The 24,714-nt window shown below is 39.9% G+C and overlaps 4 protein-coding genes across 8 annotated transcripts; 1 reads left to right on the forward strand and 3 right to left on the reverse strand.

Annotated features, from left to right (window-relative positions):
• Positions 1-2,391: 2,391 nt before the first annotated feature.
• slmapb (sarcolemma associated protein b) lies at positions 2,392-12,834 on the reverse strand. 5 transcript variants are annotated; one of them, XM_087781854.1, is made up of 10 exons: positions 12,817-12,834; positions 10,723-10,782; positions 9,130-9,255; positions 8,547-8,621; positions 8,166-8,468; positions 7,570-7,840; positions 7,279-7,450; positions 6,915-7,049; positions 3,932-4,011; positions 2,392-3,169 (listed from the first exon to the last, which is right to left on the reverse strand). In XM_087781854.1, coding segments are annotated over exons 2-10 (1,221 nt in total). In that variant the 5' UTR covers positions 10,781-10,782; positions 12,817-12,834; the 3' UTR covers positions 2,392-3,168. The 5 variants fall into 5 exon arrangements, with proteins under 5 accessions (XP_087637980.1, XP_087637979.1, XP_087637977.1 ...); XM_087781853.1 differs by having other exon boundaries at positions 3,924-4,011; XM_087781851.1 differs by lacking the exon at positions 3,932-4,011 and adding an exon at positions 4,296-4,430.
• Positions 12,835-13,304: 470 nt separating this feature from the next.
• Positions 13,305-18,121, forward strand: LOC148059692 (ceramide synthase 5-like). Its single transcript, XM_087780664.1, has 10 exons — positions 13,305-13,720; positions 14,444-14,546; positions 14,670-14,800; positions 15,182-15,239; positions 15,309-15,359; positions 16,060-16,152; positions 16,402-16,530; positions 17,089-17,195; positions 17,267-17,423; positions 17,656-18,121. The coding sequence occupies exons 1-10, from the start codon at positions 13,548-13,550 to the stop codon at positions 17,764-17,766; spliced, it is 1,113 nt and encodes a 370-aa protein (XP_087636790.1). The 5' UTR covers positions 13,305-13,547; the 3' UTR covers positions 17,767-18,121.
• On the reverse strand, positions 18,069-22,194 carry LOC148059693 (NACHT, LRR and PYD domains-containing protein 12). Its single transcript, XM_087780662.1, has 9 exons — positions 21,866-22,194; positions 19,705-21,263; positions 19,472-19,633; positions 19,236-19,409; positions 18,996-19,169; positions 18,758-18,931; positions 18,507-18,680; positions 18,274-18,441; positions 18,069-18,210 (listed from the first exon to the last, which is right to left on the reverse strand). The coding sequence occupies exons 2-9, from the start codon at positions 21,249-21,251 to the stop codon at positions 18,141-18,143; spliced, it is 2,643 nt and encodes an 880-aa protein (XP_087636788.1). The 5' UTR covers positions 21,252-21,263; positions 21,866-22,194; the 3' UTR covers positions 18,069-18,140.
• A 143-nt stretch (positions 22,195-22,337) lies between these two features.
• Positions 22,338-24,459, reverse strand: LOC148059694 (keratin, type II cytoskeletal 8-like). Its single transcript, XM_087780663.1, has 9 exons — positions 24,165-24,459; positions 23,888-24,096; positions 23,765-23,825; positions 23,601-23,696; positions 23,360-23,524; positions 23,157-23,282; positions 22,871-23,091; positions 22,732-22,787; positions 22,338-22,657 (listed from the first exon to the last, which is right to left on the reverse strand). Exons 1-9 carry the CDS (start codon positions 24,414-24,416, stop codon positions 22,569-22,571), a joined length of 1,275 nt encoding a protein of 424 aa, XP_087636789.1. The 5' UTR covers positions 24,417-24,459; the 3' UTR covers positions 22,338-22,568.
• Between the last annotated feature and the right edge of the window lie 255 nt (positions 24,460-24,714).

Genomic DNA, 24,714 nt, shown 5'->3' on the forward strand with positions numbered 1-24,714 from the left:
CGTGGACGCTCCTGCAGCAGGTCAAGGTCATTTCAAATGACAGGTTTTTTTTAAATATACTTCTTTTTAGAGACTTTTATCTGTAAATCAAGCAAAAGGTATGTGGATTTCAAACTGGCGAGACGATATTAAAATCACGTCGTAAATCCTCAAACAAGCACCCAAATCTAAATTTAAATCGACAATATACACATTGAGTCAGTACTTGGGTGCCTTAGGCAAGTCTGTCAAACTGAGCCTGAGAAACCTGGGTGTTGTATTTGACAAAGACATGTCTCTAGTGCAGGGGTGGGCAAACTTTTTTTTGGTTCCAAACAATCAAGAGGAACTTTTAACCAATCAGGAGTCTTCACAGTGTAATCAGTGGACTGCGAGTCTGGTGTTGCTTGTTTTAGCTGAACCCTCATTGGTTAAACTGTGCTCGATCGGTTGGAACAAAAACCTGCACAGGAGGTTTGCTCTAGTGCAGCACTGCAGAAAACTGACCAGAAACGGTTTCCTTCAACTGAGAAAAATCTCTTAACATATGAAAATGTCACAAAACAATCTGGAGCTTATAATCCATGTGTTTGTGTCTTCTCTTTTAGACTAAGTTTATTTTTGTGTTCAAACAAGGAGCTGTCTCTCCTGCAGTTAATACAAAAAACTGCAGTGAGAATTCTGACCCGCTCTAGTAGAAGAACTCACATTTATCCGATCCTTAAAATTCTTCACTCGCTGCCAGTTTCTTTCAGGATACATTTTAAAATTCAGTTTTTTTCTTTCAGATCTATTCATGGTCAGGCTCCTCCTTACTTCAGTGATCTGATCCAGCCTTACACCCCAGCTCGGGCTCTGAGGTCTGTGGATCAGAATCTACTGATGGTTCCTGAACATGTTTCAGGGCCAGAGGAAAAAAATCCTTCCAGGCTGTTGCTCCTAAGCTTTGGAACGATCTTTAAGAAGCACCTTGAGACATTTTTATTTGTGCAGGCTTTTCTCTGATTTACTGGGACTCCTGTATTTGTTTTATGTGTCTTGGCCTTTAAAGTATATATTTTAACAGTGTATTGTTAAAGCACTTTGTGACCCTGGTCTAGAAAGGAGCTTTACAAATAACCTTTACTTACTCACATTTAATTTGAAAATCTGATCCAGTTTGATATAAAAGATGTGACCTTGAACAAACCTCTATATGACAATATCTATATTAAAATGATGAAACTGCACGACTGACTCCTGACAATCAATCAACATGGATTCATACAATCAATTGTTCAGCTGTGACGTCGTCCTTTGAGGCACATCTTCGTTTCCAAACATGTACGCATAGTCGAATAGCTTGAAAATCAAGTTTAAGAATATTCAATGCACTTGTTAAATATGTATAACCTCTTAAGGGCAACATTGTCCAAAGAACAAGTTTTTGCAGATTGTGCTGTGCACATGTCGGTAACAATGAATGCTGCATTCATTTTAATTTGTTATTTAAAAAAAAAAAGGGATTAAAAGCAATAATTAAAACATGGTCATGGTCATGATAAGGGTCCGATTCAAATGAAAAACATGCATCAAAGCTGCACATACCAAACTGTAACAGGAACACCTGCTTGTTTCAAAGAAAACCTCAGAGAGGAAGTTGTGCTCACGTCTCAAACACCAAAAGTACAATATGATTATAGCTCTCAAAACAGTGATCATTAATCATATTTTTAAATGGCTGTTGCACTTGTGTGCAAGACTTGAGAGCTGTGTGTTTCTGGTTATTCAGGTTAACAAAACCTGACCCAGGAAACTGCAGGAAAACAAACCACCATATTTTTAAGGTCATAGTTGAACCCATTCCAATTGTCAGATTTGATGTTCGCACAATGTGGCAGCAGCACAACTAAGCAGCACCTGTGTGTGTGTGTGAGCGCAAGTGTGTGTGTCACCTCTCACATTCCACAAACATGCATGAAGTCTGACGTTTGTCCACCACACGTCCTCCTCACAGGGAAACCCTTTAAAACTGCATTCAACGCATCATTCTTCTGTAAAGGGTCATCAAGCACAGCGGGATTATTGCAAACGTCTGTCCAAAGGATTGCATTTCATAGTCTGGAATTAAATTAGCACTCATTGGTTTTACAGGAATTAGCCAGATATAACTAAATTAATTAAATTATTATTATTTATAATGTTTGTGAATGTTTAAACCCCATCTTGAGTCACTTTTTAAGAAACTGTGAGCTTAAGAGATTTAAGAATAAAACATTTACTGCATGACTTAAACTTAAAAAAATAACACTTTTTGTTGTAGAGTTCATTTAAAGTAATGTCACCCTAACTCTGTACATAACATCCTTCCTTTTGTTTTGATCAATACCTGCATGCGTTATCCACAAAAACCAACATCTGAAACCCAGAGAGGAAGGTTAAAGACTTTAATTAAGGTCACTTTTCATATCAGAACCGTTCTTCAAACATCTCCAAACACACACGTTTAACCACAAACGGAGGGACAACGTAGTATATTCCAGGTTGACATTTGAGAGTTCACATCAGCACGTGATATAATAAAATAAATAAACATTTTTTAGTCAGTAGCTCTGATAAACAAAAACAAGTGCGTTGACGATCTTACTATTACGACGGCTCTGAACTTTGGATTTGCTAATCAAAGTGTATCAGTCGATTACAATCTACACGTGTCACTTCAGGGTTGAGAGTGGAGTCGTAGTAATGACATGTTTCTTCACAATGACCACAACTTCAATAGAATTATTATTTAGTAGAACTATTTAAGTGCCGTTTCAATCAACCAGGGAGGGAAGTGTTACAGTCGTCTAAAGGATCATTTATATTAGTGTGTGTCCGTCATCTTTACATTCACGTACCCTTCAAATCAACACCAGTGCTTATTCCCTTCCATCAATCCTTTTTTTTTTTTTTTAAGCCCACATCTCTGCAACCTTTATTAGAGAACTAGAGCATTTTAAGAACTAGACAGTGTTATATACGAGCCCTCCGAAGTGCAGATATGACGAGGGGGGCAGGTTTTGCAGTTTCAGTGAGGAGGATGGCAAAACGACAACTACAATTTCGGTTTCTGGGTTTAAATAGACACCCATCAGGTCCGGAAGAGAGCGACAGCAGTCACAGCAGTCAAAGCCACGGCCACCACAGGCCCCCAGATCATCCACGATTTCTGGAAACAGGGGGGGAAAGAAAAAAGACAAACATCAAGTTTCAGTGCAACTGAGGCTAATAATCCAGCACAGTTTTTGGGTTCAAGTTGAAAGCGTGAGAAGGTTGCCTCTAAAATTATTCAACCCTTTGGATGCTTTTTCCTTCACTCAAATCATTAATTTAGTCACTAAATTAAAACACCAATAACTTTACTGTAATTCAACAATAAACATAAGTAGATTGCAAAAATATTCAAACACTTATTTACTATAGTTTCGATCTTGGTTCTGACTCATCATATCCAAAAGTTTACTTCCATTTTTTTTTGTTGAAATAAGCTGATGAAAGTGAAAATGGCACAAACGTGTTCTCTAATGCTTTAAATATTGTCTACTTCACATCCGTTTTGGTTTTACCAAAGAGCTAAAGTGTTTTACAGCAACACTATGAATCAGGTTAACCTTGAACCCCTTTAATATGATTTTTCTTTCTGACACCTGGTAAATACTAAATACTTTTTACTTATACTGAAGAAAATCACAGCTTCATAATTGAACCCAGAGAATGAAAAAACTGAGTAGGGGTGAATACTTTTAAAGGCGTTTAAAGCTCATCCAAAAACACTGCAAGAAAGGGTTAATGTTGTAGCTGCGAGTCGAAGACATCAAGCATCAGTACAGAGGTTAAAAGACTTCATAAAACATGGGCACCGGTTAATTCATGCAAAAGACACGAATGGGAATGGAGGCTGATTGGACAGAAATAAGGTGTACCTTCCTACCACAATGCGCCGAAGCACCAAAACAGCAAAGCCAGGATTAGGCCGATGACTATGGCTTGGACTGGCAGCAATAGGGGAGTCTACAGAGGGGATAGGGTTATTATAGTAATCAAACGCAACTTTGGTCTCGGTGCGGCTTCCTTTATAAGCCCCTCGGTCGGTAGCCTGTGTTTGTAATCACTGTTTGTGCAAATCTCATAGTTACACACACACAGCTGTTGATGTCAGTGATCCACTGGATGACACAGGGGGGTTTTGGGGGGGGCTTTTCAAAATAAACGCATTGTTTCAATGTTTTGTCATTTCCCTTATTGAAGCTCAAACTACTGTCTGCCTTTCCTGCTTTACTCTGGTCCACTCTCACCTGAGCTCCTGTGCCCTGACACTCCTGCATCATCACCTTGTACTCCTCAAGCTCAAGGCTCAGCAGCTGCTTCTCCAGCTCTGACATCTCATATTTTATCTTTAGGTTGATGATCTCATCCTTAGCCACTTCATACTGCAGAGATAATCAGCATTTATATTTTAAGAACAGTTCTCACACTCATGTCTCTTTTAAGTCGAACCTGTTTACAAAAAACAAAAAAAGGTTTCTATGGCAACAACCTACCTTAAAAAGGCCCAATCTGTAAGATTTAAAAATAGCTTTGTAATAGTAGTAGTAGTAATAAATAGTTTTGTCGTTTTATCTTCCTTCAAACATCAGTATTTCATATGAAAACAGTCTCATTCCTACTGCCGTAAAACAGTTCGGAGGTCACGTGACAGAATCTCCAGGCGGTTTACAAAGTTATTAAAAACATCGTTAAAATATATTTGCAGTGAGTCATGACTGTTCAAACTCAAACACAGAAAACGTGGGGAAAATGTTACATAGTGCTGCTTTAACATCTATGTAAATCTTTGCTTTGTTGATCTTCCTCGTAACAAGTACTGAGTATTGAGGTGACAGGTCTTATCTTGTGAGGATCACACAAGGGCTTATCAAGCGGATTCTTGTGTTGCAAACACACTTCATAATTGCAAAGGGAAAGGAAATAAAGTCCTGATGCCAATGTTTGTAGGTCAGAAAAGATGATGCAACTGTAGAAAGTTTTATGACGACATAGTAAAGACTGAATGTGTCATTTACGGCATTGTCAACAACTTATAATATACCTTGTTATTGACATTTATCAAATGCACACATTAATTAATGTTTGTCCTCTTTTGAACTCTGTGGTTGTTGCTTATATAAATCGACATAACCGCCTAAATGTTTCCTAGTACGACTGTTGAGTCCAAGAAGCAGCTGCAACAGGTATTAAAATTACATAGGAGGGACTTGGTGGACGGGGTTTGAGGACGACATCAGGCTAAACCCGTTTATCCTGCACATCACCGAGTCTCATTGTTTGGAATTAACTGATGTCATGACTCAAGAAGCTCAAGCAAAGCCACTTAATGAATGACACTGCAACAAGAACTCCATTGAGTGAAGAATGAGGTGAGATGTTGCTCTGCCACTCCTCTGTTAGCACGTCTATGGAGGATTAACCCCATCCAGCCTGCTCAACCTGCTGGCCGGTAGATCACAGTATCTGAGGATACAGCGTCTTGTGTTTGAATGGTTATTGAAGTGGATTTAACTACATAATACGGAAAACAGATGTCACTTAGACTTACTAAATAGACGAGTTTTATACAACAGGGGTCCTCAACCTTTTTTGTACCGCGGACCGGTTAAATGTCGGAATTATATTCACGTACCGACCTTTAGAAACAAAATACAATAGCATGATCTGCAAAAAAAACAAACTACAATTCAGTGCATGTAAAAAAACATCTCACCATAAAGCTGAATCAGCAAGAGCTCTGGACTGTGCATTTTAACCCATGTATATTTAATTGTATGCCGACGATGTGCGTGTATCCTAGCTTTAAGAACATTTTTGCCAATGTGTGAGTTTGTGTTTTAGCACTATTTATCTCTTTTTTTTTCTTCTTTTTTTTAAAAAATAAAATAACTTCCAGGCAGTAATAATCAATAGAACAGATTATTTATTTTTCTTTCTTGTCTCACAAATGTCTCACGGTTGGTACCGGTCTCTGCACCGTGGGGTTGGGGACCACTGTCATACTACACATCAACTTGGGACTCTGAAGACACTGCTTAAACCAAAAGGTTTTGAGGTCACAACTCTGGACCCCAGACTGGACTAGTTGATTTCTTATGGCAACCAAATGGGAGACACATTCACATACTTCATTTCTACAATATCAAAATGATACAGACAACAGTGTGATATTAGATAAAGATAAATCTCATGACATTAAATGCCAGCAACTCTTCAAGAATACGGATATCAAACTGAATTTAGGAAAAATATCCTAAAGTTTTGTGTAATGTAATACTTAGTTGTTTTTTTAAATGCAATAATTAACATTGCAAATTAGGAAAAGGAATAAGGATGGGTTATGGTAAACCATGAATAGCTTGTTTTTTGGTCGTATGTGAATTATTTAAGCAAAACTATTTAATTTAAAACTGAACTTTGACTACATACCCTAAAGCTGCTTAAACATTTTCATCCATTCCTTATTGGGTGACTTTGATAAATGGTCCGTTTTGTTATTTGTTTTAGTGAGAAGTAGTCGACTTAAGTTTGGCGTTGATTTATTAGCTCGCCAGGCAGTGAGTTGTCTTTTGTTTAAAAGGCACAACAGGGAGTAGGAGGTATAGACGTGAGCAGGTTATGGTAAATTATTACACTTTTTAACAATAGCGATTTTATGATACAATTAATTAATTAATATATACTTTGAAAGACATTAATTCCATCCGTTGAGATTGTATTATTTAATCATCATGTTCATTTTAATGACCAATCCTGTAGAACATCTCTTTCGAACCCATATTGTGTTTAATGTACCATTAAATATATTTATGCCATTCATGGATTTGTCTGTATTCTGTCCCAGAGATATTGAGGTAAAAACTCACCTGTGTTCCTTTTCCTTTCAATTCCATCATGTTGGCTTTGCACTCCTCAAGTTCGCTGCTCAACAACTCCTTTTCCTTTTCGGTCGTCTCATATCTGACCTTAAGATCCGACAGCTCAGTTTTGACTTCATCACACTGCAGGAAGGAAATATGAATCATTTATTTGCACAACGCAATCTGAGTACAAGCATTGAGAACTTTTATTTGATAATACTTTTAACTCATCTGTGAACATAATATTTTCCTTACATGAACCTCATTAATCAAGAGAATTAACCAAACATACTGAAATAATAATAATTGTTGTCATTTTTATCTTAAAAGACAGATTAAGAATATGAAATATTTTATTTGTTAATCATACCTCTCTGTGCAAAGCTTGGCTTCGGATGTCTGATTCATCCAATTGGGTCTGCAGCTTGGTGCTATCCTGCTGGTGCTGCAGCTGAAGGGCCACAATCTTCTTCTCCAGCTCCTGCTGGCTTCTCTCCAGGGCTTTCAGGCTGTCACTCAGCTCCGTATTCTGGGCACGCGAACTACCAGAGACAGAAACACTGACTTCAACAGGTTCAGACATGGGCAGGGATGTGTGCGTGTCACGGTGCAGAGGTGCGGCGAAAACAGCCATGGTAGCCATTTTGGTAAGTGCACTGACCTGAAGAGGTCTTTCTCCAGCTGCTGCTGTTTCTGCACAGCTGCCTCCTTCTCAGAGCGTAGTGCGACACACTCATTCTGCAGGCTGCTTTTCTCCTTCTCGTGAGCTTTCAGGAGTTCCTCTTTTTCAGCTCGGAGTGAAGCACACTCTCTTTGTAAACCACCATTTTCCTTCTGGTGCTTAGTCACCATGTCCTGTTTTTCAGATCGCAGGCTGGAGCACTCCTTCTGAAGGCCGTTGCACTCTGCCTGCATGGACTGCAGTTCACTGGCTTCAAGTAGAACGAGGAGAAAGTACATCTTAAACTTTATGCTTAAATGACATGAGACGAAAACAGTGATGCTAGAATATACTTTCAGACCAGAGTGTTTTACGAGGCATTGGAAGGTTAATACATTTGTTTACTTGCACTACTTCAATGTAAATTGATGTAAAATAGTCGCCATCATGTGTTGCTCTACATAATATGTTTAAACAAGGCACTCTGGATGGCACGGGGATAGGCAAACACACTACACCAACATACCTGCTACAGTTTCTTCTTTTCTGAGCTACACAACAGTTCATATCTTCTTCTAAATGTTGTTCAGGGTTACCTTGAATTTCTGCCGTTTTCTGCCACTGTTTGCTCTGCTGCTGAAGATCCTGCTGTAAGCCACCCATATCCTTCTCGTACGTCAGAGCAGTTTGACGCCATTTTTCCAAATCCTTGGAGACAGTTGCCAGTTGAGACTGGACGGCGTTGACGTCGTGGTCCCGCTCAGCAGCCGCGGAGTCAAGGGCACGCTGCAGTGATATCACCTCTTCTCTGGCTCTCTGCAGATCCTTGTGCGAGCCCGAGGCCACGTCTAGCTGCTCCTTCAGAGAATTGATTTCCTCTTGTAGCTGCATCAGCTGACCTATGTTGGCATTAGGTGTAGACATTTAGACATTCATTTAAATTCAATTTAACATTAAATAAAATAATTATGCACAACCATTTAGAAGTTTTTTCTGATTCGCTGATTCGTCTGCCTGTTGTTTACCATCTTTTCTCGTCTCCGCCAGGATACCTGGAAAAAAAAAAGATTGATTTTTTTTAATATCTACATTTTCTACTATGGTTTGGTCACAGGCAATAACCAACCTAAACATCCTTATTCACACAAAACACTTGAGGTTTCAGCTTCAATCAGGCATCATTATTTTGTTTATATATTGTACATTTTTTGCTTATTCAATGTGAAATGTTATGTAAGCTTTGGGATACTGACTGAACGAATCCCACCATTGATTCACTTTTCATTCCCTCAAATTTCACCATCTTTTCCAGTAGGAAATCTTTCAAAACAACCATATCAATGCTCAGAAGCAGCAGCTCAACTCAATTCAATCCAGTAACTGTAGATTAATTTAAAATGTATGTTTTCCTGAGCTCTAGAGTTTCCTTTGTTTGTTATACCTGTAGTGGTCCATCAAATCTCTTGACAAATCTGTATCCAATTCTTATCCAACTTTCACTTGTTACATTCTAACACACACACACAACACATTTAATAGTTTTCTTGTCTTGTAAATTACCTTGCAGCTCATTGCATTTCTTTTTCTCTGTATTAGCTTTCTCCAGGGCATCTTGGAGTTCGTTGTTTAAGCGCTGGATTATTTTTTCGGAGTCACCAGAGGAGCCCATATTGGACTTGTGATCGCCTGAAAAACAGAATTTATAACATAGTTTAATCCAACTAGATAGTCATTCTATGACCAGGCATTAATCAGCCCAAAAGGCAAATAAATGCCCCAAATCCTTGGACCAGAACTAGCAAGTCTAATTTCCCAGGATATTAAAAAGGTTAATTACACAACTAATTACCAAGTTCAGAAATAGAAACATAAGATTAGCACTTTTATATGTAGGTTTTCCATTCCAGCATCTCCATTATGTCACTCTTTGGCACATCACACTGTCTGCTCAAACAAGGGTTTGTATAAACAATGCACAAAGGGACCGGACCCCTTTATGGATGCGAGAGGTCAGTTGTGTTTCCCCTGGTTGACAACAGGCTCCACAGAAACATTAGCTTTGTCATATGCAGTGAATATCCTGATCCTCTAATCTAGAGTGCTGGGAAAAGAGATGACCTCATCTCTGGCAGAACAAATGGCAGAGGAAGAAAGGAAAAAAAAAAAAATCAACAGGTCAGGCATGCACACCATACATGGTCACATCAGATGTCTGTAATTCTCTGGACAGGGATTAGTCGTTCACACATGGCAACGGCAATACAAACAGAGCACAAAATATTAAATGCGTGATAAGAGGGTTCCTATAAATAACGTTACAAATGCAGGCTCCCTGTAGATCAAGCACATGACCACTCAGCTCAACGTCACCACAGCACGATCTTTATAATATTGATGGGTGAGAATCAGAGCTATCGGTCCTCAGTTAGTGATAAAGACTGGATTTATTTTAAATAAAGGAGGGATTAAATAAATTTGCTGCGGGTACAAAAGAGACAAAACGGATACGGATCTTTTTTTAGCACAAGTGCCGAAGGCCATTTTCAAGATGGCCCATCTACCCTTCTGTCAGATTCCTCAACATGACTCTGGCATCGCTTATTTGACTCTAAGGATTACAAATAATCCCGCTTGATGTTTACCCTGACTTTACAAGTCTGTAAATGCAAGTGCCAGGATAAAGATGTACATGGACAAAATGTCGCCTATGTGACTGGAACAGAGAAATCCCTGTGAGGTCGAACTGACTTCAGGACACACTTCGCCTTGTTCCCTCCATATATTGTGCAGCTAAGCATCACAAATGCGTTCATCATGCAAAATTGATGCATGAAGAAATAGCCCTTTAGGTTTTATGTTTTGAATTCGTCCCATTATGCGCCAATGACATGGACCTCGATATATCATCTATCATCCATCATCCATCTATATATTAAGAATTTTAATTTCATAACTTAAATCATTACAGTCGTTAACAAAAGCTCTCAAATAATATATAGACCTGATGTAATATTTACAATATTTTCTCTTTATTCTAACATCAGCAATTGGTTGCATTAGTTGCAACGATGGAGATGCTGGAGAAGATAAAGGCCTACATGTTGACCTAACTAATTAATGAACAAACCAAGATTATTAATTATAAAAAATTACCATTTTTCCGTGACACATCATTGTGAGGTTCATGCATAGCTTTCTCATCCATCTGCATATCTGCAAAACAAAAAGTAAACAAAAGGGAGACATTAAAATAAAGACAAGCAGGCAGATGGATAAATAAAAAAGCATGCCATTACAGATGAAGTTGTTTTTTAAAAATGCAGATGGATGGTAACCCCTGTGGTGCCCATGAATAACACAAAATCACTCTAAGAATCATGTTGAAGTTGGTCAAAGATTACCTCAGTTGGTCCTCGACCTATGGTTTGTATGTGTTGTGGATGCAGCAGTCCCTGACATTAGGAGTCTCCAACTATCGGATTTTTTTTCAGATGCGAAACGGAACAGTCCAAGCAGTGTACAGAGAAGGGGGAAACAGAGAGGAGGTGCCAAGACCGTGTGACAGAGTTCATTGTGACTACTGGGACCAGAGCTTTCAGAAAGAAGGGGAAATGAGCAGAAGCACGATAATAGATGTTGTAAGATGATCAAATCTTATCATTCATAAACGTGGCAGTGATGACTCAAAAGCTTTAACCCCGTGATGCGGTCAGATTCCAAAGCCCCTTCACTCTAGGTCATGTATCCGAGCACGGAAGCAGCAGCTGCTTACCAACAGAGAAAGGTTTTGTTCTGCCCTCTGGTCACTTGGTACTGATGCAAAAACACAAGATGAGACATTTACAAATGGAGTAGACTTGAAGTAGTTGATAGCTTTTACACCATTGTCAATGTTTTGTTAAAAATGATACACATGAATTAATAAAGGACTTTAGGCTATAATCACTAATATGAGCATTTTGATGTAGGACACCAACATGTAATCTTTAAACACATTTACAAAAGTAATTATTTGTTAAATCTTTAAAACGTGAACCAAAATTGGAAGGTATTAACCACTTTTAGATTTTTAAATATATATTTATATATTTATTTAAATGAATTTGAAAAGCTGATCATCATACAAGAAGTCATTGTTTTTCAGTTACCTACTCTATTTTCATTCCATTTGTATGAATCTACATGGTTCAACTTAAAAAAAAATAAAACCCATAGTACCATTTCTACATTCATGGGTAAACCTTTAGAATATTTTCCCCATTTACTAGTATAATGTTTTTAAGAGATTAAGGAAGGAGTTCTGACTTTCTTTTCATTGACACCAAACTAGTTATGTATGACACTTTCTTCAGGAAATTAGGTTTTGGTTGTGGTCTGAAATTAACATACTGTGTTTCCGCTGAAATAAGAAGAATAAAGAATATACAATTCATTCAATATTAATTATATTATATTATATATATATTATTGGCAGGATAAATGTGCTGCTCAAAAAGTTCTTTAAATAACCAAAGTAGTTTATCTTGGTTTAACAGAGAAAAGCTTTGGAGTGGGTGATACTTTCTAAAAAAAAAAAACCTCCCTTTATCAAGCGAAACAGACATAGTTTCATCAGGAGATACTGTCCAACACCCGGGACACCATGATACCAGTGCAAGACTTGAAAACAATGTACTTGTGATGTTTTCCAACTGTCTTGGGAGGGAGGGAGGTAGATAATAGAAGATCGATTTTTTAAAATAACATCCACATACAGTGCAAAGTCTCAGGAAATAAAAGATTTTGATTTTGATTAAGATTTGTGCTGTGTGGACACACGCCATGACCTATTGGACTAGATGTTCCAGTTGTAAACATGTTGCAAATCATTGACACGCGTTTAAAACCATTAAGCCATTAAACGCTCTCGCTTGGGAGTCAATTAAAAACAGAAAGTGTAAAGCAAACATTTGTAAAGCAATAGAGATGCAATTTAAACTCGTATTGTCAAACACTGCCGACTGAATGAATGGATTTGCAGAATGTATTCAGTAGTTTTTTCCCTAACTCTCGTTTTTTTTGGTAGTTAGCCACATTAGCAGAGTTAGCTCAACATATATCCGAATATACGAAGTAAACTAGAAAGCCAGCCCTGCTTTAAATGTCAGAGATAAACACAATTGTTTACGTTGTTTACACTCCTGGTTTCAAATTGTGTTTAAAAATCTTTTTTTTTTTTTTTTACGAGGTCAAGGTGAAGGTGTTTACCTGTTGTGTCCCGAACTAGCGAAACTGACGCAGGTTCAGGTCGCATTTGAAAACACTGTGATTTATAAAAGACTTGATCCTCGCTCTATTGGACATTTATATAGAGGGGGAAAAAACTCTTTTATGTTTGGAGAAAGTAAAAATTAAAAAAAAAAAAAGCCAAAAAAGACGTTTACCTTTGATTTCGCAATGACGTCAGAATCTACACGCCTGAAACTAATGTCAATTGAACAGCTTAACTAATATTGAAAAAAATTATGTATTGGTTAAATAAATAATTTAAATTGATAGAGAAGCCCTTTTTTATTATTATTATTATTATTATTATTATTATTTTAATTGTATTGACAATCTACACGCCTGAAGCTAATGTCAATTGAAACGATTAAATAATATTGCAAAAAAAATATGTATTGGTTAAATAAATCATTTAAATTGATAGAGAAGCTGTTTTTTTATTATTATTATATAAATTTTGTTATTATATTGACAATTTTCACTTGATGTTCCACGTCCTTCCTTTTCTTCTTTTTTTTTTTCAAACGTCGCGGAAAATGGTTTTGGTGGGCGTTACCGCACTGGTTGACTCTCCTTCAGACTTTAAAATGTGACGCCAGCAGGAGTCACAGAGTCATCCGCGTCACCTAAAGGACTCGTGTCAACAGATGTGCCCCAGAAGAGGCGTTCACTGACACCCTCTTGCACCTTTTCTTTTTTTGTTGTTTTTCGCGATGGCTTCCATCTCGACCTGGTTCTGGAGCGAGAAGTTCTGGCTGCCGGAGAACGTGTCGTGGGTGGACCTGGAGCACCCGCCGCCCGGCGTGGACTACCCGCGGCTGAGACACGTACTGTACGCGCTGCCTCTGGCTCTCGTGGTGCTGATGCTCCGGCTGCTGTTCGAGAGGTACATTCATTTTTTTGTTGCCACGTTGATTTCTTTGGGAACTTCTGCTTTTCAGCTGCCAGTTCCGCGTACATGTGGCATCCATTTACCAATGAAACAGAATTCGGGGATGTCTTCTATAAAAGTTACACAACAACTCGAGAGTAACCTGAAATAACCCTCAAATATAAACCAAAAGTTTATTGTAGGAACTGTCCTAGTAATGATGTTCGATTTTAATTTACTTTCACATTTAAGAGACACAGAGAACTACACTGAGAAAACTACATTGACAAATAAATAAAATAACCTGTTGCATTTCATCTTAAAGTTTAATAATGGCTTCCATGTTTAGTTCCCTGCATGACTTGCAGCTTCCATCATACCAACAATTCCTTGAGAGAAATTTGGGAATGTTATCTTTGAGACACAATCACAATAGTGATACTGGAGTTCCGGATAAGATAACTCTGTATTTGCCTCACAAATCCCGACATGTTCAAGCAGGGGAACTTTTTGAACACACGTTTTTTGTTGAGGGCAACCGGCATTTTTCTGTGTCTCCTATCCAGTCACGTGCCAGGTGCAAAGGCACACATTTTTTGTTTTTCGTCCACAGTAGCTCCTATCAAGATCAGACCTCCATTCCTCCTGCTGACTTCTTTTCTCTTCTTTGTCAAAGATGTTTTAAGAATGCACCATTTCTCTGTCCCCACCCTCTCTTTTCCATCTGTGTGTGTACAGGCTGGTGGCCAAGCCCTGTGCCCACATACTTCACATTCAGGCGGGACAACATCGAGGAGCTCAGCCTAACGCCCTCCTGGAGAGGGCGTATCGCTCCAAAACGGTACACAAAACAACCTGTGTTTGTTTGTGCCCCGCTATAAATATCCCTCGGATTTGCTGCGGCTGAAATGATGCGTTTTGGATTAAAACGCTCCAAGGGTAAACTCTTGTCTTTCCGCGTTAGAACCCGGACTCCAAGCAAGTCCAAGGACTCTCCAAGCAGCTGGACTGGGACGTCCGGAAGATACAGAGATGGTTTCGCCACCGTCGCAACCAGGACAAGCCGAGCGTGATGACCAAGTTCTCGGAGAGCCTGTAGGTTCAAACTCCACTGACACTGATTGTTCTCACCTCAGCATGTCCATACCTTTTGATTCAGAACAAGTTTTTCCTGTATGTACTTGTGAACCAAACCCGTTTTAAATACCTGTTTCGACTATGAAGTATACTTGTTAAAATCATTTGATATGTACTTGAACACTCGCCTCTATGAACAAACCCACTCAAAATTATTAATACTGACTTGTTGTAGTCATGATTTTAACACAAATATTGTGCTGCAAGTCTTTTTAAAAAGGCATTTTTTTTAAGTGTAGATAATTGCTTCTTAATCTGGGTACATGTGAGCTTTGAAAGCCTTCATTCAGTTGATGTTTATTCCAGGAGTACAAATACTTCTATTTTCTCTTGCTTTAGGTGGAGATTTACATTTTACCTGGGGGTCTTTGTCTATGGCCTGCATCATCTGTGGGGGGTGAGTTGTCTGAAGTGAAGCCTGTGCTGCTTTAAGGATGAAAAAACTAACAATATTTGTTCTCTCTAGTCGGCATGGATGTGGGATACCAGACAGTGTTGGTACAACTATCCATTCCAGGTGCAATATTTAACTTTTTTCTAAAACATTTTGCAAAGTGAGCTGTGAATTTCAAGTCTATATACTACTTTACCTTATCAATTAAAACAGAAACTACAATTTCATTTTTATGATACAAGTTCAGTCCTTTATGTTAATGAAACGAGTAAAACAAGATTAAAAAGGGGGAGAAGATACAACAAACTTGCTGTTATAGTGTGTAGAATTCTACAATTTAAAAATATAAAATATGACATAATATAACCACAACGTGCATGCACAATTTCAATAACTTTAAAAGAAACAGAACTAAAGTCTTCTTTAATCATAAGGCATAAATATTACCTTTCCACCCAAAAAAGGAGAAAAAAATGAAGCAACCTATTGAATTTAGTATTTAAGCCAAATGATAAATTCATTAATCTAAGATCAGATCATAATAAATCATCTGAAATATACAATATTTATTTGTGAACCTGGTATTAATTAAATAAGCCCAAATAACTAATGAAAATGTATCGAAATGTATTTATTTTTAAATGTTGCTTAATTTAATGATATCACGACAAATCTCCAATTTTTATTAATTGCAGTCCCTTTTCGGTTTTATTTTTACAATTTCTTAAAAAATAAAATCCATATCTGAGGTTCTCTTATGCACCAACCAAAGATGCATAGGAAAAACTTAACTAACAACAAACTTTTGATCCGTCTTTTGCAGCATCAGACTCCAGAACAGTACAACTACTACATAGCCGAGCTGGCTTTCTACTGGTCCCTCATGATCTCGCAGTTCACAGACATCCGGCGAAAGGTGAGCGACTAACTTCACTTTCATTTCCTTTCTATTTTCACAAAGCCCATCGAAGATTCAGGAAAAACAAGTTGGAAAACTAAAATTCCAAAGCTTTTAAGCGAATAATTGATCCGACAATAACTGTCACCCAACAAATGTGTCACTGTTTGCACTGTCAACACCCGGGGGCATCATTTTAACAAGTCGTCGCTTCCTTTTGTTCCGTTTCCACTCATCTGTCATCTCTTGTCATTTCAATAACAACAGGATTTCATGATCATGATTGTTCACCACCTGGCCACCATATTCCTCATCACCTTCTCCTACGCCAACAACATGCTCAGAGCTGGAACTCTGGTCATGTGTGTGCACGATGCGTCAGACATCTTTCTCGAGGTATTTTCAAAAGGCTGATTTTTGAAGAGGGAAAAGCTGATCTATTGGTTCTCCTATGGAAGGGTTAGGAGAGGGAGGTCTGGGCCTCTTTGTCCAGGCTGCTGCCTCCTTGACCCAACCTTAATTTAATAGATATTAGACGAACGGATGTACTGAACTCATCACTCCAACAAGGACTTGTAAAAAACATAACAACAAAAAAAAAGCTAATATCTGTCATTGTCACTTCATATTATTAAAAAACTCTAATGCACAAAATGGTGTTTTATTAGAAATTTCTTTTTTTTGTTTTACTTTAAAATACTCAATAAATGTGTAAGGATTTTCTGTAATACTTGAATATACTGGAAAATAAATATGGTCCAAGGTTAAAATATGATTTTTGTGGGAGGAAAACAGTCATTTTGCAAGTTAATAATTTTCTACAATTTAAATGTCACAACCAACACTTATTAACAGTTTTATAGATTCACTGTGAACTGACATGGATCCTGTACATACAGCCAAAGGTCCTGAACGTCGCCCCTAACATGACCAAACTTTTTTTGTCTTCACCAGGCAGCCAAGTTGGCCAACTATGCCAAGTACCAGAGGTTTTGTGACGGCATGTTCGTGGTGTTCAGCATCTGCTTCTTCATCTCCAGACTCATCATCTACCCGTTCTGGTAAGACAGAACCCTGACATAGACCCATTATTAAACGCTCCATTCTTAAACCGCTTCATCTTTGTTTTTAGGATTGTGAACAGCGTTTTGTTTGAGAGCTGGGAGATTGTGGGGCCGTATCAAGCCTGGTGGCTCCTGAACGGGCTGCTTCTGGTCCTGCAGGTTCTTCACATCATCTGGTTCTACCTCATATTGCGCATCGCCATCAAGGCCATATTCAAGGGAAAGGTAAATCCTGAGAGCCTCAACTGTTTTTCATCTGGATCCATTATGAAATGATGCCTTTAAAGACTTTATGTTCACTGTTTGTTTTGCTGTTTTAAATTAATCTGAACAACTCATAGATTCCATATTTGTTATGTTGCAGGAGGAAACATTTAAACTATATCAGCATATTTAAGATGTGCAGCATCTAATATCTTAGGTTTTAACGTCAAATTAATATCTGTATTGTCCCCAGGTGTCCAAAGACGAACGCAGTGACATCGAGAGCAGCTCTGACGAAGACATGGACCCCAACTCCAATAAAAGTCAGATCAAGAAACTAAACGGAGGGACGCACGACCACTGAGGACCAGATGCAGGACAAGAGTTTGGCTCCTTTGTGGCCATAAAAAGACCTCCTGAAACGGTTTGACACTTTAAGCGAAGAGGACTGTGTTGAGGACTCATGTTTACAGATCGACCAATCGGCTTCAGCCGTTGCTGCGCCTGGTGTGCAGTTTCGCATATCAAGTGTGTGAGATGTGACTTTTTTTTTTATTTGTACATAGATTTTATGACAGAGTGGTAATATATCTTTACAGCTGTAAACCAAATCACCATCTGTGCCTTATTTACCACGTGCTACTACATGAAGTTTTACAAAGCTCATTCTGATGTGAAGATGTTTTAAGGTTTATTATTAAAAAGAAAGGTGTTTTTCATACGACTCCAGTGATCTGTTTAATACCGTATCCTTTGACACGTTTCCATCAAGTCAAAGACGTCCTCACTGAAGTCGTTGTACTGCAGGCTGGAACGTAAGAAGTCGGTTTTTTAGTTCCGTGTCACAAAGAGCGGCCGATGTTTGACTCACTTCAGCTCCTCCACGTGCGGACTGTCCAGCGCGGCCTGGACGAGAGCCGGGACGGCGGCGTCCGTCATCGAGTTGTTCTTCAGCACCAGATTCTTTAAGGTTTTACAGGCCTTTAAACCAGAACAGACGTCTTCGACGCTGGCATCTGTCACGTTGTTCATTTCAAGACTGATGAATGAGAAACGGAGAGTTTTTAAGATGGAACCCTTTTCGTTGTGTTCTTGTTTACTTACTCCAGTTCTTCCAACGCACAGTTTGGATGTGCAAGGGCCTCTAGTATATATTTCACTCCTTCATCTTCACCCTTATTTAAACCCACGGATAAAGACGTCAGCCGAGTCGTATCTTTCTTCAGCAGCGAGCCCAGTTCTTTGAAGACCTGCTGCGTCAACTCACACCGAACCATTCTAAAAGTTAAAAAATATATATATATCGAGCCATCAATTATTTAGTAAAGGTGACACTTGAGTTTGAATTCCTTTACCCAAGCTTTTCCAAAGAACATCTAGGCGTGTTAAGGGCTTGACATATCAAGAGCGCCCCCTCCTGGCCGAATTCGTTTAGCGACAAATCCAGCTCAACCAGAGAGCATTGATCCGACATCAATGATCTCTTTAAATGCGAGCAGCAATCTGCTGTCAGGTTGGCGTCGAACAAGCTGAGAAAACATAAGGTTTAGATTTAAAGTTTATCTTCCTCTTAAACATCCATTCGAATCTCACTTGAGGCTGCGTAGTTTGCACAGGGGGTGTTGCAGGGCGCTGAAGAGCATCTCCACTCCTTTGTCACCAACATGGTCATTTGTCAGGTTTATATCTCTCAGCTCTGAGAATCCCGAAGACAAAACCGCCGCCAACATTTCCATCGACAATGCAGTCACCTCGGAGTGTTGTAACCTTAAAAATAAACCACATTTGTTACACATGTTTTTCAAGTCTTAATAATAGTAACTAAAAACACACTGGAGTTCCTGGACTTTACAGTTGGGGCTTTGGAGCCCTTCACACAGTTTGTTCAGACCTGGGTCTCCGATGCTGTTACCCCGCATGTCCAAAACACACAGCTGGGAAGAGGCTGAGGTCAGGACTGGCACCAGGAAGTCACAGCTTGACATGTTCAGCGAACACACTGGGATTCTGGTTGAGAAAAAAAAAAAGAGTAAACAAATAAAAAGTGTTTTTAATCTTAACAACCGTACATTAGTCTTTGGATTTTGCTGTCTTGCAATCCGCCACAGAGGATCTTGAACTTGTCACCGTCCAGCGGTGAATATGAGAGATCCAGCTCCTTGGTGAGTCCACATTTGAGGGAAGAAGCCACATGTGTGACCGCTTCGGGGGTCAGGAAAGTGTTGGACAAGCTGGCGGAGAAAGAACGAAAAAGATAATTAACTCGATGATAATACTTGAATGACTGAAGTGTATGACTTACTTAATCCTGTGTGACAAACTCATTGCTGGAGCGAGGATCTTCAAGCTCATGGTCGTGTCTTTTATGCTGGACAAATTTAACTGCTTCATTTCACCCAAGCATGACACTACATAACCCAAGCCTACGTAGTCTTGAAGGCTGAGCTCTCCAAAGCCAATTCCAATCCGTGCAGAGGGTGAAATAATCTCCTTCACCAAACTAGCACTTTGAGACTGATGCAGTAGCTGGAAGCAACGAGCCTGATCTTTTGAGCTGCGACCATCCAGTGTCTTCTTTGATCTGGTTTTGAACCAATCCTTAAAACTGTGGATCCGGTCCTCGTTTAACTTGCCAAGGATCGCCTCCAGTGGTCTTCTCTGGCTAGCCTCCGACATTCCAGACAGAAATAGATCAAGATGCACTGTGTTGCATTTATGCTTTTCCATCATCTTCTCCACACTTTCGCATCCATCCAAAAAAAAGGTCAAGGCCAGGATAAAGTCCGAAATCATCCGGGAGTGGAACGACAAGACGCATTTGTCTGATTCCAGCGTTCCGTGGATGTGCAAGTAATCACTCAGGGATGGATGTTGCAAACAATCGGACTCCAGATCTTCTCTGGTGCAGCTAAAATGTTTATTACTGACACAAGATGAAGCTACTCTGCCAAGAGCTGTTGTGAACTTCCTGTTCTTGGTCTCATCTTGTGCTTGCATCAGACGGACCAGGATACAGACCAACAGCTGGCTCAATGTTTCCGGGAGAGGCTCTGACGAATCCATGAGGGATTGGTAAATAGAACACACAGACCAGAGGAACCTCGGGGAGGTGCTGAGATCGTAAAACCCCAGAGTTCTTTCCATGTGATAGAGAGCTTTGGCAGCTTTGGACGGATCATGAAAGAAGTTCTCGAAGTAGACTTCTCTTTGGTGCTTCAGGAAGCCCAGCACCTTCACCTGACCACCGTTGAACAGGTTCAAGCAGCTGGTCGGCCTCGTCGCCACCAGAAAAGACGCCCCCTTGAGGAGCGAGCCTTTTAGCAGACTGGCTATTAAAACCGACGCTGAGTCTTCTTGCTTTGGATCAGAGCAGAGAACTCCATCCATCTTCTCACTGTGTCTGTACTGATCCAAGTCGTCCATGATGAACAACATCTGCTCGGGCTTCTGCAGCACATGAGGGATCGACTCAACGGGGACATTGTAGCGCGACAGTAACTGCTCCAAGGATATCGCTCTTTCTATCCAATGGATCTCCTTCAGACTGATGTGGAAGATATGGGAAAAGTTTTGGAGACGCTCTCCTTTGGCCCAGTCGACCATGACCTTGTTCAACGCTGCTGTTTTGCCGCACCCTTCTGGCCCGACAATAAAAAGCGTCTTGTTATGGACATTGAGATTAAAGTTGATGGCGTGATCAAGATCCAACGTCTCTTCCGTCTTGAAACTTTTCAAAGCCAGCGGGGAAATGTAGTTTTCGTTTTCGGCGACTGCACTTGGACGCTCTCCGCCGAGAAGCGTTGATGTCTCAGCCTTCGACCGAAGGAGATGAACATGGTTTTTGTCCATTGCGTAAATTGGCTGTTGATAAAAACAATCTAATCACATACATTGTCATTTTTATCAACAATGCACAACCCTGACCTAATTGTCTACAATGTGTCAAACGCATGAGGCAAATAATTCCTTAGTAAAACAATAACATAAAGCAAGTGGCTCAATTTCTGTCAATAATATCAATACAAGAAAACTAGCATTCATACTATACGACCCATAATGCACTGCAACAATATAAGCTCTTAACCCTTGTGTTATCTCAAGGTCAAGGTGACCCAAAGGCCTGAAAACGTCACAAGGGATAACACAAACACATTTGTATACAGGCATAACCGGACAGGTTCATTTAGAATCAAATAGGTATTCCTTATTACACATGGTTACCTTGTTTCATCTACAATTTTGGTGAATCTTATTCTGCCTTGGATGCTTTAATAAGTATTTACTTATAGACTAGAATAAACTAGATCTTTATAGCAACATATTCCTCTCATATTAAAGTTTTCCAGATTCTCTAAACACTTCACTATAATTGCAACGAATTAAGTTTGAGGGGAAAAAAAAAAACTTTTATATTTAACGCCGATTTCTGCTAAGAATGACTATAGAAGGTAAAAAGCAGTTACCTTGCACGCAGAGTTACAGGCAGGAAGTGGAACGAGAAGCAGGGAGTGAACATGGACTACTGCCAACAACTTAGATCAGGAAGTTGTGTTTTGGTCATTTTCTTTGCAACATAAACGGGACTTATTGCTCTAAAAGTATTTAAATGTTTTTATTATTTCGTAAGAGATTATTCTGAAATATTCACGTTTGTTTTAATTTGTTGACTAGTAAGCGTTGAACTGAAAACGCCGCCATTTTGGTGAGGTCACTCTGACGCGGCTCTCGCGTTAAAACGTGTGTTGCCTCGTGATATTTAAAAATATTTATTGCACCTCATAGGTTTATCTCCATATTTTAAAATTAACAACAATGTGAATCCATAATTAAAATTAAAAAAAAGTGGAATGTGTAATAATATTATTAACAATATTACCGGCATATATAAATATACTGGCATCACCACAAAATAATAAAAGTCTGACTTTTAATAAATCATTTTTAATATATTTAATATTTAATATATTTTCAAACCAAGATGACGCTGAAAAAAAAATACATAAACAGGTGTGATTCCACTACTGGGCACTAGATGGCAGAATTTCACAATCGTATCATACTTTCACGGATATGGTGTCGTACAATAGGTAACTGCGGCTCAAAACACTTTTCTTTTCTCTTTTTTTTTTTACAGTGGGAACAAAAATGCAAAATGCTTTTCTTTCTTTAGTTGAATAATGTTGCACTGCGCTCCTCTCGCTTGACGAGTATCACAGGAGATTTGGGGGTTTCGTTGACCACGAAAGTTGGAAGGCCTGGTAGAATAAAGAAAAAAATAAAAACGATTACAGGGATGTTTAAAAGTGATTTATTGTCATTTTATACTCACTTTGTCTCCTCTGTGTCGGGACTGAGTGGATACTGACAATGGAATCCCGCCCAAGTCTGTGGTGTTGAGGTGACATTTATTTAACAGTTATAGACGCCATATTTTCCTTCAAGATGAAGGTCAGGAAGATGCAACTCACCGCTCCTCTTCTCCTTCCAGCAGTTTCCTATACGTGGAGATCTCAATGTCCAGCGCCAGCTTGACGTTCATGAGCTCCTGGTATTCTCTGAGCTGCCGGGTCATGTCCTGCTTGGCCTTTTGCAACGCTGACTCCAGGTCCCGGATACGACCCCTGGCGTCGTGGACGGCCGCTTCGCCGCGCTGCTCAGCTTCGACTACCTGCGCCTCGAGGTTGGAGCGCTGGAGGATGTTCATCGAATTATAGCTTCTTAACAAAAAACTGTTTGTTTATATCTGTTACTCACCTGTCCCTTGACAGCGTCAATCTCATTCTGCAGGCGAGCGATCATGCGTTTCAGCTCAGCAATTTCCGCTTTCGAGGCCCGCATGTCGTTTCCGTACTTGTCAGCATCAGCACTTATCTGCTCAAACTAGTATCCGCAGACAATTAAAGGTCACTTTCAGCTCCACAGTTTGACATCCAGTTGACATTTGTACTGTCTTTCACCTTCTTCTTGTACCAGTTCTCAGCTTCGTCGCGACTCCGTCCAGCCATCTCTTCGTACTGAGCCCTCACGTCCGAGAGAACGCGGTCCATGTTCAGGTCACGGGAGTTGTCCATTTGCACCACCACAGACGTCTCCTTCAGGCTGTCCTGCAGCTCCTGCAGTTCCTGCGAGTCGTTTCAACACGACCCCAGATTAAAGTCTGGGATTTTCGTCGATATATCTGCAGCTGCTTGACCTTACCGCATCGTAAAAGGCTTTGAGGAACTCGACGTCATCGCTGGATTCCGACACTCCGTGTTCCAAGTCCACTCTTGACAAATATCCGTTATCCACATCCTAAAAAAAAAACCCATCAGGAAACATGAAGATATACTTCATGGTTTACGTTTCCTCTGAAAAATCACCTTTTTCAGCATCACAAACTCATTCTCGGCCTCGTTTCTTCGGCCGATCTCTTCCTCATACCTGCAGAGAGATGTTGCAACTGTTAACATTTCACCTGATCACTCACCATACCTCCGTCTTACTTCTTCTTGTAGTCGCCGACATGCTGGTGCATGACGCCGTTTTCCATGTCCAGTTTCTGTTTGTCGTTGGTCAAACCCTCCAGCTGCCTCTGCAGGTTGCTGATGAACACCTTCAGCATGGGCTCCATGTTGGAGGAGGCGGCCGTCTGTCCTTCCAGCAGCTTCCACTTGGTCTCCAGCATTTTGTTCTGCTGCTCTAGATATCTCACCTTTTGGACAAAATTAAAAAAAAAGAAGTTTTTCTTTGACTCACACATCATTTTTAAGTAAGCCTCACCTTGTCAATGAACGAGACGAATCTGTTGTTCAGAGTCTTGATCTGCTCTTTCTCCTCGGTGCGAACGGCCTGGATGGTGGGGTCGATGTCCACGTTCACGGGGGTGAGCAGGTTCTTGTTGACGGTCACGGCCGTGATGGTGCGGTTGGTGCCGGTGCTCATTTTGGGGATGTTGTAGGATCCCATCGAGAGGCTGCTGAAGGATCCCGTGCGTAGTCCGGGGCGGCCGCCCATCTTCATCCTCAGACTCATGTTCTTCTGAGATGCTTCCACCTGAGACAGTGGTGATGCTTCATCTTCTGGAAGCCTTTATAGGCCGGAGTGGGTGTGGTGTGATAGCGGAGTTATGTGGCTCCCCAATGCGGGTAAACCTGTCTGACACTCACCCACCTACCCATCTGTAAAGTCTAGGTTGTTGATACACGTTATCAGGTTTGCAGTTACGCCGCATTCTTTTCGGTCTTCCTGTGACTACTGCTTGAGCAGGAATTTATGAACTACAAGGTCAAGGTTTGTAGCAACAAAAACGAACACCGGTATTTTATTGTAA

This window comes from Callionymus lyra, chromosome 19, assembly GCF_982586985.1.
Source record: "Callionymus lyra chromosome 19, fCalLyr1.hap1.1, whole genome shotgun sequence".
Lineage (NCBI taxonomy): Eukaryota > Metazoa > Chordata > Actinopteri > Syngnathiformes > Callionymidae > Callionymus > Callionymus lyra.

What these genes read in the sequence shown, in the direction of transcription:
- LOC148059692 (XM_087780664.1), top strand. Translation starts at nt 13,548, where the DNA reads ATGGCTTCCATCTCGACCTGGTTCTGGAGCGAGAAGTTCTGGCTGCCG. An exon ending in CTCCGGCTGCTGTTCGAGAG is followed by an intron (nt 13,721 to 14,443) that starts GTACATTCATTT and finishes GTGTGTGTACAG; the next exon opens with GCTGGTGGCCAAGCCCTGTG. An exon ending in ACCAAGTTCTCGGAGAGCCT is followed by an intron (nt 14,801 to 15,181) that starts GTAGGTTCAAAC and finishes CTCTTGCTTTAG; the next exon opens with GTGGAGATTTACATTTTACC.
- LOC148059694 (XM_087780663.1), bottom strand. Translation starts at nt 24,416, where the DNA reads ATGAGTCTGAGGATGAAGATGGGCGGCCGCCCCGGACTACGCACGGGA. An exon ending in AGAACTGGTACAAGAAGAAG is followed by an intron (nt 23,283 to 23,359) that starts GTGAAAGACAGT and finishes TGCGGATACTAG; the next exon opens with TTTGAGCAGATAAGTGCTGA. An exon ending in TTGACGCTGTCAAGGGACAG is followed by an intron (nt 23,092 to 23,156) that starts GTGAGTAACAGA and finishes AACATCCTCCAG; the next exon opens with CGCTCCAACCTCGAGGCGCA.
- LOC148059693 (XM_087780662.1), bottom strand. Translation starts at nt 21,251, where the DNA reads ATGGACAAAAACCATGTTCATCTCCTTCGGTCGAAGGCTGAGACATCA. An exon ending in AGTTTGTCACACAGGATTAA is followed by an intron (nt 19,634 to 19,704) that starts GTAAGTCATACA and finishes TTTCTCCGCCAG; the next exon opens with CTTGTCCAACACTTTCCTGA. An exon ending in TGTAAAGTCCAGGAACTCCA is followed by an intron (nt 19,170 to 19,235) that starts GTGTGTTTTTAG and finishes TTTATTTTTAAG; the next exon opens with GTTACAACACTCCGAGGTGA.
- slmapb (XM_087781851.1), bottom strand. Translation starts at nt 10,780, where the DNA reads ATGCAGATGGATGAGAAAGCTATGCATGAACCTCACAATGATGTGTCA. An exon ending in TGATGTGTCACGGAAAAATG is followed by an intron (nt 9,256 to 10,722) that starts GTAATTTTTTAT and finishes TCTGTTTTTCAG; the next exon opens with GCGATCACAAGTCCAATATG. An exon ending in TGAAAGGAAAAGGAACACAG is followed by an intron (nt 4,431 to 6,914) that starts GTGAGTTTTTAC and finishes TTATCTCTGCAG; the next exon opens with TATGAAGTGGCTAAGGATGA.